The 19362-nt window shown below is 36.4% G+C and overlaps 1 protein-coding gene and 1 non-coding gene across 2 annotated transcripts; one reads left to right on the top strand and one right to left on the bottom strand.

The window, feature by feature from the left end:
* Positions 1–8402: 8402 nt before the first annotated feature.
* LOC148569281 (uncharacterized) lies at positions 8403–10615 on the top strand. The gene is made up of 3 exons (XM_088483664.1): positions 8403–8629; positions 8723–8841; positions 10170–10615. Exons 1-3 carry the CDS (start codon positions 8406–8408, stop codon positions 10613–10615), a joined length of 789 nt encoding a protein of 262 aa, XP_088339790.1. The 5' UTR covers positions 8403–8405.
* Positions 10616–18970: 8355 nt separating this feature from the next.
* On the bottom strand, positions 18971–19078 carry LOC148569280 (small nucleolar RNA R71). The gene has a single exon (XR_015881872.1). It is a non-coding gene; the product is annotated as a small nucleolar RNA R71 (small nucleolar RNA).
* Positions 19079–19362: the final 284 nt, after the last annotated feature.

The following is a 19362-nucleotide window of genomic DNA, read 5'->3' as shown; positions in this document are numbered from 1 at the left end:
TTTTTTGTTATAATTTTGTAGCTATTTACCCACTTGTTTTGTAAACTACTTGTTCTTGTCATGTCCTTTTCCCTATTACAACACTATTATTTTTGTTTATTGAAATACCCCCCTTTCTTTCCTTTCTCTGTCTCTACCTTAGAAAAATAGAAACTGCTCCCTTGTTGTTTTCAAGCTTTCTCTTGCTGCTGTTTGATGACAAGTCATCTTAGCCTAGTTTCACTAGCCTTTTTCTTTTGTTTTCGATTGATTTATGCACTTTCTTGAGCCACAAGCAAGCCAATTGGGTAGATTTCCATGTTTCCTTTGATTCAATCAACCATGTATGAATTCATGCACTTTCATGAGATTTTATGCTATAATTGTCATATATTATGAAAGAAACACAATCTCATAATTTGGGGCATAGCTTTGATTGTTTTGATTGATTGATGATAGGTGAGGAAAGCTTGGAGAAAGGATGAAGCAAGAAGGAATGGCTAGGAGCAAGAGAGAACAAAAAGTTTGAGCAAAAGTTTGCCTCAAACTTTAGCTCAAACTTTCGGATAAGTGAAAACACACCAGGGAACAAAAAGCTTGAGCAAAAGTTTGCCTCAAACTTTTTGGCAAACGTTGGCATCACAAATCAACACCCTGGAGAGCAAAAGTTTGCGCCAACGTTTGCCTCAAACTTTTTGGCAAACGTTGGCGCCATGAACAACACACCCTGGAGAGCAAAAGTTTGCGCCAACGTTTGCCTCAAACTTTTTGGCAAACGTTGGCGCCATGAGTGTGCATAAGGGGGCCAACGTTTGAGCAAAAGTTTGACCCCAAACTTTAGCTCAAACGTTGGTAGCAGCAAGAATGGGGTTGTTGATGTAAAAAGTTTGAGTAAAAGTTTGCCTCAAACTTTTACTCAAACTTTTACTCAAGCTTTTATAATTTCCAACCCGGTTCACTTCGGTTCTCTTTCCAACTCCAAGAGCAATCAACCAAGGCCTATATCAACCCAATTCCATCAAGAGCAAAGGCCCAATTCAAGGCTTGAAGACCATTTGAAGAAAGTGTATAAATAGATTAGGATTTAAGTTTCTAGGAAAGCTTTTTCTTTTCGGTTTGGATTGAGTGCACTTAGTAGAGAGCTCAACTTTACATTTAGCATTGTTGTTTTAATTCAAGAGAATTTGGGAGGAGAATTGATCTCTCTTCTTCCTTATTCTTGCCCAGCACTCTTTACTTTTCTTGTCTTGGATCTTGGGTTGGAGAATTGAAGGAATTCTGTTTCAATCTCATCCTGAGATCTCTCTGTTTAATTTTACTGCATAATTGAATTTCCATTTCTGTTACTTGCTTCTTCATCTACTTTCTCTGCAATTTACATTTCCTTTGCAATTGCTCTTGTTGGATCTAGGAAGACATTGAGATCTAGACTTGGTTATCTAGTCTCTTGGGTCCTGAGATCTGAATTATCATTTTACTTTCTCTATTTAACGCTTTTCATGTTCATTTACATTTCCGTTTTAGATCCGGTTCAATCCAAGCCATCTTTTACTCTTCTGTTTGTTGAATTTTACTTTTCCTTGTTTAATTTCTGCAAATCCAACTCCCAATTCCCTTTACAATTTAAGCCATTTACATTTCTTGCACTTTAAGATTCTGCAATTTACATTTTTTGCGTTCTAAGTTTCTGCCATTTAATTTCTTGCTCTTTAAGATTCAGCACTTTATTTCCTGTTCTCTTTAATTTCATGCCAATTACCCATTCCCTTTATTTTCCATCCAATTTAAATTCTGCAAATCACAAATCACTCAACCAAATCTTGATTCACTTGACTAAATCAACCACTAAACTAAAATTGCTCAATCCTTCAATCCCTGTGGGATCGACCTCACTCCCGTGAGTTATTATTACTTGATGCGACCCGGTGCACTTGCCGGTGAGTTTTGTGTCGGATCGTTTTCCGCACATCAAGTTTTTGGAGCCGTTGCCTGGGATTGAATAGATTGACAATGATTAAGTGAGGTGGTAGTTTAGATCAAGCACTTTTTATTTTTTGTTTCTTTAATTTTTGACTTGCACACTAACTGTTTGAGACTTTGTCTCTACTAACTCCCATTGCACTCAAGCTACAGAGTGATCTGTGTATCTTTGCTGTTTTTGTTGTATGACATGAACCAGGAGAGAGTTCTCCACCTCTGGAATTTCTGAAGAAGGACACAAAAAAATGGAGGAGACCGGAAGGAAGTCCATAGTGAGAGGAAAAAATCAAAGGCAACATGATTTTCAACCTCCATGATCAAAGAATGGAGGATGTCAAGCTAGTGACGATAAAGAAGCGCTTTGTTGGGAGGCAACCCAACCTGAGGTAGTTTGCTTTTCATAGCTATTTTAATAAAAAGGTTAATTAATTTTATCTATATTGCAAGAAGCTAAGTTTGGTGTTGCACACCAAAACAATCTAAGGGAGAATGAAGGATTCTAAGTTTGGTGTTCCACCAAAATTTCATCATGAAACGCATTCTCACTTTCTGTATAATGCTAGCTTCAAGCATTTAGATAAACTAGTTAACTATTCTGCTGTTTCTTAAATTTTCAGTTTTATTACTTTTGAAAAAGAAAAAGAGTTTCACACATGGTTAATCTGATGCATGAGAACCATTGGCAAGGTACTAAGTTTGGTGTTCCCACACCAAAGTAAGTTCAAAGGCCCACAAATAAATTATGCATGCTAACCATTTTTCAAGTGCTTGGGGAACAAGAAACTTTCAATATCATTGTAGAGCATCATACAAACTTTTGGAAGGATTAAGCATCATCAACCAAAGAGATGAAAGAGGAATGTGAAGATCAGTGATGATGATGATGAGGAGTAAAGCAAGCGAACTCCAAAAGGTTGTATTGTTAAGTGAATATTTTACATCAAACACTGCTATGATTGAGAGTGATTTCGTTTCCCTGTCTGTCTGTCTGTTTGGTATAGTTTCTCTGTAATTTAATAATTAAGATACTTGATTATTCACAACACTATACTCTCCAAAACTTGTTTGCACTCAATATTTCAAAAAAATGCATCACATGAAAGTTCTTTGAAAAGAAGGATTGAGGAATTGAATAATTTTGAGGCAAGCAAAAGATTAGGAGAAGTGGTGGTTCTAGTTGTATAATCATGTATTGAGGTTGCATGCTTATGAAAACTTGCATGGGAGCTCATAGGCGGGACATAGAGTTCAAAGAAGTGTTGTGGAGATTCTCAAACATTTATTGATCCAAGAAGCAGCAAACAAAACAAAAGAAAATAAAGAAAATACAAAAACAAAAAGAACATAACCCAAGGTTCTGAGCATCAATTACTAGGCAGAAAAGAAAAGAGAAACAAAAACTCAAAGAGTTGTTATCCTAGTAAATGCTTGTGGTTGAATTGTGTCAAAGAAAGAGGCTTGAGCAAGTAAATCCTTAGGGGTGCTTTAACACCTAATACCTTAAAACCAACTGGTTTAGGAGTATTGATTGAAAGCTTATCTAAAGAGCTGCTTTGAGACATGACACTTAGAGTCAAGGCCAAAGCACAGAAACTATAAGCTGCTTCAAGGTGATTACATATAAAGAGATCTTCATGATATTATTTGGATGAAAGTTCTAAGACCTAAGACTCCCAAGATGTAGGGACTAGTAAGCACTGAAGCCCTTGCATGAGCATATAATTTAGAGTTCACTCCACTGTCACTTAATCACCTCACTCACAGGACTTTACAAGTTGTTCTTCAATCCGTCTTAATTAAAAGAACCTTTGAACATAATTCATTTCTTGCTTGGGGACAAGCAAGCTTTAAGTTTGGTGTTGTGATGACAAGTCATCTTAGCCTAGTTTCACTAGCCTTTTTCTTTTGTTTTCGATTGATTTATGCACTTTCTTGAGCCATAAGCAAGCCAATTGGGTAGATTTCCATGTTTCCTTTGATTCAATCAACCATGTATGAATTCATGCACTTTCATGAGATTTTATGCTATAATTTTCATATATTATGAAAGAAACACAATCTCATGATTTGGGGCATAGCTTTGATTGTTTTGATTGATTGATGATAGGTGAAGAAAGCTTGGAGAAAGGATGAAGCAAGAAGGAATGGCTAGGAGCAAGAGAGAACAAAAAGTTTGAGCAAAAGTTTGCCTCAAACTTTAGCCCAAACTTTCGGATAAGTGAAAACACACCAGGGAACAAAAAGCTTGAGCAAAAGTTTGCCTCAAACTTTTTGACAAACGTTGGCATCACAAATCAACACCCTGGAGAGCAAAAGTTTGCGCCAACGTTTGCCTCAAACTTTTTGGCAAACGTTGGCGCCATGAACAACACACCCTGGAGAGCAAAAGTTTGCGCCAACGTTTGCCTCAAACTTTTTGGCAAACGTTGGCGCCATGAGTGTGCATAAGGGGGCCAACGTTTGAGCAAAAGTTTGACCCCAAACTTTAGCTCAAACGTTGGTAGCAGCAAGAATGGGGTTGCTGATGTAAAAAGTTTGAGTAAAAGTTTGCCTCAAACTTTTACTCAAACTTTTACTCAAGCTTTTATAATTCCCAACCCGGTTCACTTCGGTTCTCTTTCCAACTCCAAGAGCAATCAACCAAGGCCTCTATCAACCCAATTCCATCAAGAGCAAAGGCCCAATTCAAGGCTTGAAGACCATTTGAAGAAAGTGTATAAATAGATTAGGATTTAAGTTTCTAGGAAAGCTTTTTCTTTTCGGCTTGGATTGAGTTCACTTAGTAGAGAGCTCAACTTTACATTTAGCATTGTTGTTTTAATTCAAGAGAATTTGGGAGGAGAATTGATCTCTCTTCTTCCTTATTCTTGCCCAGCACTCTTTACTTTTCTTGTCTTGGATCTTGGGTTGGAGAATTGAAGGAATTCTGTTTCAATCTCATCCTGAGATCTCTTTGTTTAATTTTACTGCATAATTGAATTTCCATTTCTGTTACTTGCTTCTTCATCTACTTTCTCTGCAATTTACATTTCCTTTGCAATTGCTCTTGTTGGATCTAGGAAGGCACTGAGATCTAGACTTGGTTATCTAGTCTCTTGGGTTCTGAGATCTGAATTATCATTTTACTTTCTCTGTTTAACGCTTTTCATGTTCATTTACATTTCCGTTTTAGATCCGGTTCAATCCAAGCCATCTTTTACTCTTCTATTTGTTGAATTTTACTTTTCCTTGTTTAATTTCTGCAAATCCAACTCCCAATTTCCTTTACAATTTAAGCCATTTACATTTCTTGCACTTTAAGATTCTGCAATTTACATTTCTTGCGTTCTAAGTTTCTGCCATTTAATTTCTTGCTCTTTAAGATTCAGCACTTTATTTCCTGTTCTCTTTAATTTCATGCCAATTACCCATTCCCTTTATTTTTCATGCAATTTAAATTCTGCAAATCACAAATCACTCAACCAAATCTTGATTCGCTTGACTAAATCAATCACTAAACTAAAATTGCTCAATCCTTCAATCCCTGTGGGATCGACCTCACTCCCGTGAGTTATTATTACTTGATGCGACCCGGTGCACTTGCCGGTGAGTTTTGTGTCGGATCATTTTCCGCACATCACTGTTTTATAGTTTATATTTATTTATTCTTATGCATTGACTAGGAATCGTTCTGTGTATTTTTTTGCATATTGATATTTGAGTATTTGTCGCTTGCCATTTTTTCTTTTAAAATGTGTCATTTATTATTCTGCGACAATTACAACTAGATTTACTCAGGTAGCCACAGCTTAGATAAACATGAACGATACTGGTGTTTTGCTTGTCCATGCTATACTATGACTGTGGCTTTCTTCTATTCTTTATTTTTCAGTTTGATACCAATTATCAGAAGCGATAGTACTTGCTTATTGCCAAAGTACTGCATCCAGTTGCTTATATTTTTGCTTTTAAGTTAATGAAAGGCATGTGTTTGAGTAATCCTTCTGTAAAAGGGATAGTTCTTCATGACTAGTTTATGGGATGAATATCTATGACATGATTTGATTGTATTATCACGGGCTATATATTTGATGTGTTGTTTCATTGCATGATTCATCACATTTTTGGTTGAATTTTCAGGTTACTATCCCTGTTTCCTCACATCGATTTTCATTTCTGTTGCCGCTTAGCTTAATTGCACTGCTTTCTGCACTGATCTATGTGTTTTACTTTATGTATTAGCTTTTCTTTCTTTTTTTTTTCTTTGCAATTTGCATATCATACCTCCCCACCATTGGTTTTGGTGTTGCCGGCATGCTCACATGTTGGACTGCATAAAGAACTTAGAAGAACTGAAGAAGTATGGGGTATATGTGAGTTTTTCACAAAATAAGGGGGTGTTGAATTAGTGAATTACCATTTAAGTTTTACCCACTTTAATTTGAGAATAGGTTTGTGACTGACCTTGTGACTGAGCTTCTTTTCAAGTAATCAATGAGAATCTATTCTCATTAGTACTAGTTTGTCATATGCTAAATGCTGATGCACTGATCACTTATTCTATGCATAGAATAGATTATCACTTGCTAACAAATCTATGGTCCCCCCTCCTTTTTTTTGGGTCTAATAATGCTTGTTGACTATGAATTGTGTTCATTGCTTTATGCCATATTTATCACTTCACTTCTTTTTTTCTCTGATTCTTTTTAAACCTTAGGTACTGATTAGTTTAATTAATATATAAGGTTGTAAATTGTAGTTAATAATCATCATATCCATTACTGTTATATTTATGTCACTATTATGTGAGAATTTGCAGCTTCTAATGATTTCTTGAATTTGGTTGCTGTTGATAGGGAAGAAAGTAAATTATTTCGATTCAGATAAAGACTCGATCACGTAATTTTTTCTTTCTTTCTTTCTCTTTTTCCTTTTTTGCTATTACATATAATTTTGTTTTATTTTTTTCATTTTTAGCTTGAATTTCATTGAGACTGTTTCAAAGATCACACCATACCTCATATTTTTTGGGGAAAGATTTGATACTTTTTTTTCTCGTTTTTTCTTTGTAGAATTGTTCAATTCAGAAATTAGTTGATATTTAATTGAAAAGTATAAAATCATAAATATTTAAAATTTGCTATAAAATTTAATATTTAGGTGTTTGTTATATGGTGCCCATATTTGTTTTATAGCTAGTTGATGGACCAGGTCGGTCAAGCAAGTTGACGGCCACAACCTACAAAGTTAGTTAGCTGCCATTTCCGAAGCAAAAAAGAAAACACAAGTGGTGTGCGGTCCCTGAACAAGGTTAGTTGGTTGTCTCACCAAGCAAGCTAATTTAGTCTCTTTTAATAATGTTCATATTTAGTGATAATGATCTTTAATACTATAAATAAAAATTAAATAAGTTTTTATTTTCTAATGATTATATTTGGATGGTGTTTATAGTTTTATGAATTTAGTCTCTTTGAAATTTAATTTATATTTGGATGGTGTTTATAGTTTTATGAATTTTAAAATAAGTATTGGAATATTAACTGAACTGAAATTTCAATCTGTTATATATGCAGATAGTGTTATAGGAATTGGCATCACTGTAACTGTTGTGGGACTCAGTTGGTGGCTTTGTTGCACCATTAGCCTAGAAGAATTGAGTATATTTTGGCTTTTTTTTTTATTTTTTGCAAAATGTATTAAAAGTCAATGAAATGACAAAGAAATCTCTATTATGTATTGACAAATACTGCTTTTAATATTCTAGTTTGTTAAAAAGAGCATTTTAATAGAAAGCTTGTTTTAAATTTTCTTGATTGAAATTCAAATGCAAATTATCATTATTATTATTATTATTATTATAGAAAAAATTATAGGTTGTTAGTTCTAATAAAGTGAGTATAATTAAAAAAAAGTCTTTAAGATTTTAGCGGCAATAGTAATGGCAGCTAAAAGTGAATAATATTATAATTTTAGAATTTTTTTAGCGGCCATATAAATTGCCGGTAACATGGATTTTAGCGGCAATAGTAATAACAACTAAAAGTGAACAATGTTGCAATCTTAGAATTACTTTTAGTGGCCATATAAATTGCCAAGAAAATGGCCGCTAAAAGTTATATACTTTTTGTGGCCATTAAAACAGTTTTTACCGGCAAATGTTATAATGGCTACTAAAACCTTTTAGCGAGGAAGCATAAGACGGCTAATGTCAAATTGTCGGTAAATGTATTAGCGGCTATTTTTATTGCCGCTAAAAGCAAAATAAATGGCCGCTAAAAGTGATTATTTTTGTAGTGTTATTATTTTTATATTTTTGCATAGACATGGAATCTACTGTTCGTCGACAAATTTTTTGTTATTTTCACATTGGAGGTAATATTGAAGTTGTACCAAACCAGAAAATTATTTATCATTGAGAAAAAATCATAGGAGAGCTAATTGAAGAAGGATGCACGCATTCAAATTTAATGCATAAGATATGGCTTCGAACCAAGGAAAAAATGCAGAATAAACGCATTACCTACACAGTCAAGTTTAACCAATCTCAACTCATAGATCTCATTGATATTGATAGTGTTAACCAATTGATCACATTCAATGATGATACAGCTCATGTATATATCATGGAGGTAGAAAAGACTAACCATGATATTGTACCTCATGAGGACAATGACGACAACGTTCATGACAGGTATGTATTCCAACTGGGTTATCTTTTTATAAATTTTCTTATATTAGTGATTAGTGAATTGTTATGAAATTAATTTATTTTTTTTATGATTAGTACACTATCAAGTAATTCAACTCAAGAAGTCAACGTCGTTACTAATATTGATGGTCAAAATTCATTGACACCAATTCTATGTACAACCCAACTTGTCCCTACACCTCAGATTATTAATGGCTCTGCTAAGTGGAATGATCTTATAAAGGAAGAAGGACAGATTTTTCAAAATGCAAGTAAGCTGAGGAAAGCATTGTTTGAATATGGTATTGCTCATAAGTTTACATACAAGTTCTTAAAGAACAGTCCGGGTAAAATAATGTGTGTCTGCAAGGTTGAAGGTTGTCCGTGGAAATTGTCGGCTTATGCTATGGAAAAAATACTTCGTTCCTCGTGGTGAGACATTTTATCAAGAATCATAAGCACTCAACTCAAGATGTATTGGAGAGTACTCACTCTTTCAGATCTAATTTGGTGTCTTCAATTATTGTCGACAAGTTGAGATTAACTCCTGACAAGTTGCCTAATGACATACGAAATGATATTTTCAAGGAATACGGATTTTCACTAACATATCACCAAGCTTGGGCTGCAAAGGAGAAAGCATTAGCTGAAATTAATGGCGTACCTAAAGATTCATATATGCGAATTCCTTGGATATGTAATCGTTTAGTGAAAACTGATCCACAAACAGTTGCAAAATGGACATGCTCTCCTAGTTATCAATTTGAAAAGCTTTTTGTTGCATATGGGTGTTGTGTGACAGGTTTTCTTCGTGGAGCAAGGCCTATATTATTTATTGATGGTTGCCACTTAAGTGGTCCATACAAGGGAACTCTTCTAGCTGCCTCTACATGCGATGCAAATAATGATTTATTTCCGATTGCGTATGCAATTGTTAGTGCTGGAAATAATGAGAATTGGCTTTGGTTCCTATCTAATTTGAAAGAACTAACTGGGTCAATTCCAGTTACGTTAATATCTGATAGGCATCCATCAATTATTGCAGCTGTGGAGCAAGTATATGACAGGGATAGACATGCTTATTTTTATCGACATGTGAAAGAAAATTTTTGTGCAGAAACTAAAAAGTTACAGAGGGAAATACGCGGTGAAGTAAAAGAAGATGCAAAAAAACTACTAGACGCAGTTTGTTATACCCGTTTTGGCACAGAATTTACAGAAGCTGTGGAACAACTTCGTGCATTTTCACCAGAACTTGCAAATTGGTTAGAGACTAAAGGAGATATTAACAAATGGGAAAAGTCTCAATTCCCTCATCGACGATGGGACCTCATAACTACCAATGTAGCTGAATCATTTAATTCATGGATAAGAAAAGAGAGGACTCATTGTATTTGTGCTTTAATAACAGAGCATAGAGACAAACTTGCAAATCTGTTATATACTGCAAAGTTAGAGATGACTAAATGGAAGAATGAAGTTGGGCCAAAGATTGATAAAATATTGATGGAGCATGTAGCTAGAAGTGAGTTTCTTAAAGCAGTGAGATATGGAAATCATAATGTTATGGTTAGAGGGTCAAATGTTGATGTATGTGTGAATCTACTACGCAAAGAATGTACATGTCTTGAATGGCAAATGACTGGAATTCCATGTCCACATGCTTGTGCTGCAATTAAATTATTACATGGCAACATCTACATCTATGTAGAGGAGCGTTATCTGAAAAGTTCACAAGAAAAGATTTATGCGAGCAGTATGATCCCAATTGAAACTCATGACATGCCTGATGTCAACAACCTGACCCTAATAGACTGGGAGAATAATATTTTTCTTATGCCACCTACAACAACTCGTCCTCCGGGAAGACCATGCAAGAAGCGCCGAGAGTCACAATTTCAAGATGTGCATGTTTACAAATGTAGCCGATGTGATCAGAGTGGTCATAATCGTTCTAAATGTAGAAATCCTAATCCAAAAAAAATATGAATTTTTTTTAGGTAGTTCTAACTTTATAGATTGTCACATTTAGAATTGCAATATTGGTTTTTCTTAAGTTATGCATATTAGGTGATTCTGCTAAGTTTCTTAATTGTATATGCACTTAAACTTTATAGTTTTACTTTGATTTTTAATTAAATTTGTGTAATCTTACACTTGAATTTTGTAGTTTTACGTTGATTTAATAGCGTTTCTGCAAATATGCACTTGAATTATGCAACAGGTTTGGCTTTAGTTCTATTGTGCAATTCTGCATTAAAGTTGCTGCACTTAGTAAATAAAAATCTGCAATTTAATTTTTTCTATGATTTTGCACTAATGTTCTGTAATTTTCTGCACAAACTCTGCAATTTTACACTAAAATTGTGTAACTCTGCTCATAGTTAAACAAAAAAATCTTAGAAAAAGAAGCACTTTCTATAAAATTTTCAATTGATATTTTCATTACAAGTCAAAGATCCAATGAATAATTGTGCTTCCATACCAGTCTTCCAGTAAAATTAGACCACTCTAATATTTTCATACCATTATTCCTTATGCTTCATTGATAGCCTTGATAGTTGCTAGTTACTAATAATCATGGACAATGATCATCACACTCATCAAAAAGAAATTCATATTTCAAATCAATTCAGGTTCATAGACTCAATGAGGCTGTAGAGAAATATTTCAACTTCTCTTTCAATCTGTTTTCAAGTAAGAGATAGAATTCATGTTTGAAAGTAACCTGATTCTCCCTACAGCCATGTGTACTCAATGATGTTTCAATGTAGATAATACATTTTACTCTAATCAACTCTTTGAATTTTCAGATACGGAGAAGCCGAATCTCGAAGCCGGAACAGAACAATCACTAACCATAACATAGAAGCCTACTTTGCACCTAAAAGTGACTTAATGATAGTATCACTCATACCATCAAGATAAGGGAACAAGTGACCAGATCCTTTGAGTTCATGATACTGAATCCAAGGAAGATTTTCGGCGATGTATTGTTGCACTATAACAGACACCATCAAATCTTCCTCTCTATGCCAAAGAAGATGGACAGAAGCTTCATTATTTGGAAACGGGTTTTCAAGATCCAAAAGACTAAAATCCCATTTACCAAATCCAATATTTAAGTCACGGTGGAGAGTCTCGTATTCTCCTTGCTGTCTTGCCTGAGCCTGTAGAAACAAAGTACAAAGTGAAATCAAGAACTTTGGTTAATTCTCTGGCAAAACAATCACCATAAACTTTTATTATTATAACCAATATAAATTATTTTTGGTCACTAAATTGTAGCCACCTAAAGGCTAGTAGTGATACTTACCACATGACCCTTTTTATTAGACCAAATTGTTGAAGTAAGCTCTTTATCTTTGAAATCCTGCATTTTTTTTTGTGTAAACATAATTAAGAGTCATGACATATAATCAGGTTCTTCTAATTAGACAAATAGAAAGAAATGCTACAATCATAAGCAACGCCAAAGCATTGTGTTTAAAGTCCATGAACAATTTTAGAACACAAGTTTAGAAACAAAAACTGATCCATCTTTATTTTCAGCCTCATACCAAACACACCTTGAATATAAACCCTTCAAATTCAGATTCATTCATTCATTAATGTATTTTTCAATATAGACAACAAGTGTTATTAGAGTTCTTACTGGGGCCAAAGATAACGCTCTTAACATCAATAATGCACTACTATATTCATTAAAAAAACTGTAACTTAGATTTTGTTTAATGCATATGCCTTTATAACTTGAAAGAAACAAAATTGAAAATCACATAATCAGTAAAACAAAACAGTGACTAATAGCATCATCAGGTTTGAATTAAGGCATTTCCAGATCACACTAAAATCTTATTCATGAATTGAAAATGTTCAAACTTCATCATGTATTGCAGTTTTCACCTTAAAAGCTATACAATTTTTAATTTCAGGGATACTAATATAGCTCAAAAGCTTAAGGCAGGGACTTGAACCTGAAATAAGCGTGTGGCTTTGGGGAGCTTCAGGTGGGGCTTGCTGCTGCGAGCGACTGGAGGAGTCAAAGGAGCGATGGTCGACGTGGGACGAATGAGTTTTACCGCCGGCGACGAGCTTCAGAAGACGATTCTGCCCAAAGATGACAATTTTGCCTCTGACAACTTTGCTGTATGGTGATGAAGACGAATCTCTTTTGACGCGACGAAGACGGCATCGATTCCGCCTCTGATACGACGATTCTACCTTTGGCAAATCTTCTCAAGCGCGCGCCACCGACGTTTCCCTTAGGTTGGGTATGGAGTGGGTTTGAGAACGGGTGAAGAAGATGGGGAAAGAAAACAAGGGGAAGGAGAAGAAAGATTATTGGATATTATTGTCTTTTCATTTTTTATTTTTTTGTTTTTATTTTTAATAATATATAAATTAGTCCTTTTTAATAATTTTAAAATTAATAATCCTTTTTATTAATTAAGTTTTATTAATGGTCCTTTATATTAATTTTTCCTTAAAAATAAATTAAACCATATATATATTTATACCACAAATATATTAATAACTAATTTTAGTATACAAATAATATTTTTATATTAATTATATATATGTCTAAGAAAATTGAAGTCAAGAGTTAAGAAAAATCAGAAACTTATTGTTGCGGCCCAGCCCGGCTGGCTTCACAACCGACCCGACCGGTGCACACCTGTACCGGGTCCAGACGACCACCCAGCGGAGCACCATGCGCCCGATCCTTGACCCGGGCACCTTTCCTCCTGGGTTCCAGCTCACCTAGCAACATCTATCAAGGGGAAGCTTCGCAGAAGGTGGGTCTGCCCGTGCAGGGCCCACCTCTGACACAGTATATATGGGGAGGGTCCTACCCCTCCCCCCAGGAACGTACACACAACTTTTCTCCTTGACCACCTGTACACCACACTGACTTGGGCGTCGGAGTATCTTTTCAGGTGACACCCCCTCTCCACACAAAGAACTCGAGAAGTCGGCTGCTCCAGTTCCACTCCCGCAACCCTGAACTAGGCGAAAACCCCACCTTACCATCCGAGGGACCTCCCAAGAAGACGTCGTGACCCCGTGATATACACCCGGCCTGAAGGGAGACGCACCACAGAGCGGGACCGGGAAGACGGCGGAGAAAGGCCAAAGAGAACGCGACGACCCGTGATAATGGGCGCAACCCCATTTCATCATTCCATCCTCGAGGTCCGGCTACCAAAGCACTTTGATAAGCCGACGGACATGAGGTACGACGGAACCCAGGACCCATAGGAGCATCTTACGGCCTTCGAGGCCAGAATGAACTTGGAGGGAGTAGGCGACGAAGTGAGGTGTCGCGCTTTCCCAGTCACTCTAGCTGGGCCTGCAATACAGTGGTTTAACAGCCTCCCACAAGGCTCTGTTGCCAGGTTTTCGGACATTAGCCGCGCTTTCTTGGCCTAGTTCACGGCCTACAACGTCATCCTAGGAAGAAAGACTATCAACGATCTCGAGGCAGTGATCAGTACAAAGATGTTGGTAATGAAGTTCATCACTGATGACGGATCCGTGGGATCCATAAAGGGAGACTTAGAAACGGCAGTCGCTTGTGACAATGCCAGTCTCTCCTTAAGGAAGAAATCCAAAGAAGCATCGGGAGTGTTCCTCGCCGACCTGGACGCTAGAGTCGATGACAAGCCCAGACCCGAGCCAGAAGGGAACTTAGAAAGGTTCAGGGTTGGCGACACAGAGAAAAAGTTCACCTTCATGAACAGAAATCTCCCACACAACCTGAAGGAACCTCTAATAAAAATGATTAGGGCTAACGCCAACCTATTTGCCTGGACGCCAGCCGACATGCCGGGGATAGACCCCCAGCTCATGTCGCATTGCTTGGCCATCAACGCGGGGCCAAGGCGGTCGCTCAGAGGAGAAGGAAAATGTCACAAGAAAGGGCAGAGGAGGTGGCCAGGCAGACGGCCAGCCTTCTCAAAGCAGGATTTATCCGAGAACTCGACTACTCGACTTGGCTGTCGAATGTAGTTCTGGTTAGAAAGCACAACGGCAAATGGAGGATGTGCATGGATTACTCCGATCTTAACAAAGCATGTCCCAAAGACTCCTACCCCCTCCCCAACATAGATGCGCTCGTCGACGCGGCGGCGGGATATCAGTATCTGAACTTCATGGATGCTTATTCTGGCTACAATCAGATACCGATGCACCGGCCAGACGAGGAGAAGACGGTGTTCATAACGCCAGGGGGAACATACTGCTACAAGGTATTGCCGTTCGGGTTGAAGAATTCAGGGGCCATGATGAGCGGATAATTTATACGCTTTTTGGCATTGTTTTTAGTATGATTTTAGTAGGATCTAGTTACTTTTAGGGATGTTTTCATTAGTTTTTATGATAAATTCACATTTCTGGACTTTACTATGAGTTAGTGTGTTTTTCTGTGATTTCAGGTATTTTCTGGCTGAAATTGAGGGACTTGAGCAGAAATCAGATTCAGAGGTTGAAGAAGGACTGCTGATGCTGTTGGATTCTGACCTCCCTACACTCAAAGTGGATTTTCTGGAGCTACAGAACTCGAAATGGCACGCTTCCAATTGCGTTGGAAAGTAGACATCCAGGGCTTTCCAACAATATATAATAGTTTATACTTTGGCTAAGAATAGACGACGTAAACTGGCGTTCAACGCCAGTTTTCTACCCAAATCTGGCGTCCAGCGCCAGAAAAGGAGCCAAAACCAGAGTTGAACGCCCAAACTGGCACAAAAGCTGGCGTTCAACTCCAAGAAGAACCTCTACACGTGCAACACTCAGGCTCAGCCCAAACACACACCAAGTGGGCCCAGGAAGTGGATTTATACATCAATTACTTACTCATGTAAACCCTAGTAGCTAGTTTATTATAAATAGGACCTTTTACTATTGTATTAAGCATCTTTGATCAGTTGTATGCTATCTTAGATCACAATAGGGGGCTGGCCATCTCGGCCATGCCTGGACCTTCACTTATGTATTTTCATACGGTAGAGTTTCTACACTCCATAGATTAAGGTGTGGAGCTCTGCTGTTCCTCAAAGATTAATGCAAGTACTACTGTTTTCTATTCAATTCATCTTATTTCGCTTCTAAGATATCCATTCGCACCCAAGAACGTGATGAAGGTGATGATTATGTGTGACGCTCATCACCATCTCCCCTATGAACACGTGCCTGACAAACACTTCCGTTCTACATGAATTAAGCTAGAATGAATATCTCTTAGATCTCTTAACCGGAATCTTCGTGGCGTAAGCTAGAATGATGGCGGCATTCAAGAGAATCCGGAAAGTCTAAACCTTGTCTGTGGTATTCCGAGTAGGATTCAATGATTGAATGACTGTGACGAGCTCCTAACTCGCGATTGCAGGGCGTTAGTGACAGACGCAAAAGGAGGGTGAATCCTATTCCAGCATGATCGAGAACCGACAGATGAATAGCCGTGCCGTGACAGGGTGCGTGAGCATATTATTCACTGAGAGGATAAGATGAAGCCATTGACAAGGGTGATGCCTCCAGACGATTAGCCGTGCCGTGACAGGGCATTGGATCATTTTCCCGAGAGATGACCGAAAGTAGCCATTGACAGTGGTGATGTATCACATAAAGCCAGCCATGGAAAGGAGTGAGACTGATTGGATGAAGATAGCAGGAAAGCAGAGGTTCAGAGGAACGAAAAGCATCTCCATTCGCTTATCTGAAATTCCTACCAATGATTTACATAAGTATCTCTATCCATATTTTATTATATAATATTCGAAAACACCATTATCACTTTATATCTGCCTGACTGAGATTTACAAGGTGACCATAGCTTGATTCATACCAACAATCTCCGTGGGATTCGACCCTTACTCACGTAAGGTATTACTTGGACGACCCAGTGCACTTGCTGGTTAGTTGTATCGAAGTTGTGACATATTATGAATGTGTAATCACGATTACACGTACCAAGTTGCTCACGTGCCAGGAATAGTTTGAGCCTGGACATCACAATTTCGTGCACCAAGTTTTGGGCGCCGTTGCCGGGGATTGTTCGAGTTTGGACAACTGACGGTTCATCTTGTTGCTCAGATTAGGTAATTTTCTTTTTATTTTATTTTCAAAAATTTTTCAAAAATATTTCAAAATTTTCTCATCTGTTTTCGAAAATAAATAAAAAATGTTTTCAAAAATTTTTATTCAAAATTTTTAAGAATGAATTCTAGTGTTTCATGAAGCATGTTGAAGCCTGGCTGGCTGTAAAGCCATATCTATTCCTTTGGGAATGAGTATGTCAGGCATGTCATATCTGAATTACATGCTGAAGCTTGGCTGGCCATTGGCCATGTCTAGTGTTTTGGACCGGAGCTTTCATTGAACGCTTGGCTGGCTAGTGAGCCATGTCTAATTCCTGGACTGAAGCTTTAGACTAAGAATGCAAGATTCCTGGAATTCATGTTAAAAATTTTGGAATCCTTATTTTTTCTTTTTCATATAATTTTCGAAAAAATCCAAAAAAATTAGAAAATCATAAAAATCAAAAATATTTTTTGTGTTTCTTGTTTGAGTCTTGAGTCATGTTATAAGTTTGGTGTTAATTGCATATGCATCTTGCATTTTTCGAAAATATCATGCATTCATAGTGTTCTTCATGATCTTCAAGTTGTTCTTGGTAAGTCTTCTTGTTTGATCTTGATGTTTTCATGTTTTGTGTCTTTTCTTGTTTTACATGTGCATTTTTCGTTTCTTAGAGTCTAAACATGAAAGATTTCTAAGTTTGGTGTCTTACATGTTTTCTTTGCATAAAACATTTTTCAAAAATATGTTCTTGATGTTCATCTTGACATTCATAGTGTTCTTGGTGTTCATCTTGACATTCATAGCATTCTTGCATGCATCACATGTTTTGATCTAAAAATTTCATGCATTGCATCTTTTTAGTGTTTTTCTCTTGCAACATAAAAATTCAAAAATAAAAAAAATATCTTTCCCTTTTTCTCTCATCAAATTCGAAAATTTGGATTGACTTTTTCAAAAATTTTTAAAATCAAATTGTTTCTCATGAGTCAAATCAAATTTTCAATTTGAAAATCTTATCTTTTTCAAAATCTTTTTCAAAATTCTTAGTTATTTTCGAAAATTCCAAAAATATTTTTCGAAAATCTTTTTCTTATTTTTAGATCAAATTTTCGAAAATAACATAATCAATTAATGTTTTGATTCAAAAATTTGAAGTTTGTTACTTGCTTGTTAAGAAAGATTCAAACTTTAAGTTCTAGAATCATATCTTGTGATTTCTTGTGAATCAAGTCATTAATTGAGATTTTAAAAATCAAATCCTTTTCAAAAAACTAATTTCTATCATATCTTTTCAAAAAAATCTTCTTATCTTTTTTTAAAAATTTGATTTCAAAATATCTTCTCTAACTTCCTAACTTCTTATCTTTTCAAAATTGGTTTTCAAAATTTGTTTCAACCAACTAACTAACTTTTTGTTTGTTTCTTAACTTTTTCAAAACTACCTAACTAACTCTCTCTCTCTCATTTTCGAAAATATCTTCCCCCTTTTTCAAAATTTCTTTTTAATTTATTAATTATTTTAATTTTTAATTTTTTAAATCTTAATTTTTGAAAATTACTAACATTTTTCAAAAACTATTTTCAAAAATCATAAACTCTTTTTCAAAAATATTTTTCGAAAATTCTCTCTCTCCCCCTCTTTTCTTCTACTTACACAGGGATCCCTATACTGTGGTATAAAGGATCTCCATTATTATTATTACTTTTCTGTGCCTTCTTCTTTGTCATATGAGCAGGAGCAAGGATAAGAACATTCTTGTGGAAGCAGATCCAGAACCTGAAAGGACTCTGAAGAAAAAATTAAGAGAAGCTAAAATACAACAATCCAGAGATAACCTTTCAGAAATTTTTGAACAGGAAGAGGAGATGGCAGCCGAAAATAATAATAATGTAAGGAAGATGCTTGGTGACTTTACTGCACCTAATTCCAATTTACATGGAAGAAGCATCTCCATTCCTGCCATTGGAGCAAACAACTTTGAGCTGAAACCTCAATTAGTTTCTCTGATGCAGCAGAACTGCAAGTTTCATGGACTTCCATCTGAATATCCTTTTCAGTTCTTAACTGAATTCTTGCAGATATGTGATACTGTTAAGACTAATGGAGTAGATCCTGAAGTCTACAGGCTCATGCTTTTCCCTTTTGCTGTAAGAGACAGAGCTAGATTATGGTTGGACTCTCAACCTAAAGATAGCCTGAACTCTTGGGATAAGCTGGTCACGGCTTTCTTAGCCAAGTACTTTCCTCCTCAAAAGCTGAGCAAGCTTAGAGCTGATGTTCAAACCTTCAGACAGAAAGAAGGTGAATCCCTCTATGAAGCTTGGGAAAGATACAAACAGTTGACCAAAAAGTGTCCTTCTGACATGCTTTCAGAATGGACCATCCTGGATATATTCTATGATGGTTTATCTGAGCTATCAAAGATGTCACTGGACACTTCTGCAGGTGGATCCATTCACCTAAAGAAAATGCCTGCAGAAGCTCAAGAACTCATTGACATGGTTGCTAATAACCAGTTCATGTACACTTCTGAAAGGAATCCTGTGAACAATGGGACGCCTATAAAGAAGGGAGTTCTTGAAGTTGATACTCTGAATGCCATATTGGCTCAGAATAAAATATTGACTCAGCAAGTCAATATGATCTCTCAGAG

This window comes from Arachis ipaensis, chromosome B4 (genome assembly GCF_059453495.1).
Source record: "Arachis ipaensis isolate K30076 ecotype BB chromosome B4, ASM5945349v1, whole genome shotgun sequence".
In the NCBI taxonomy this organism is placed as follows: Eukaryota; Viridiplantae; Streptophyta; class Magnoliopsida; order Fabales; family Fabaceae; genus Arachis; species Arachis ipaensis.
Note: the sequence above shows the minus strand (reverse complement) of the source record. Positions and strands in the feature narration are given on the sequence as shown.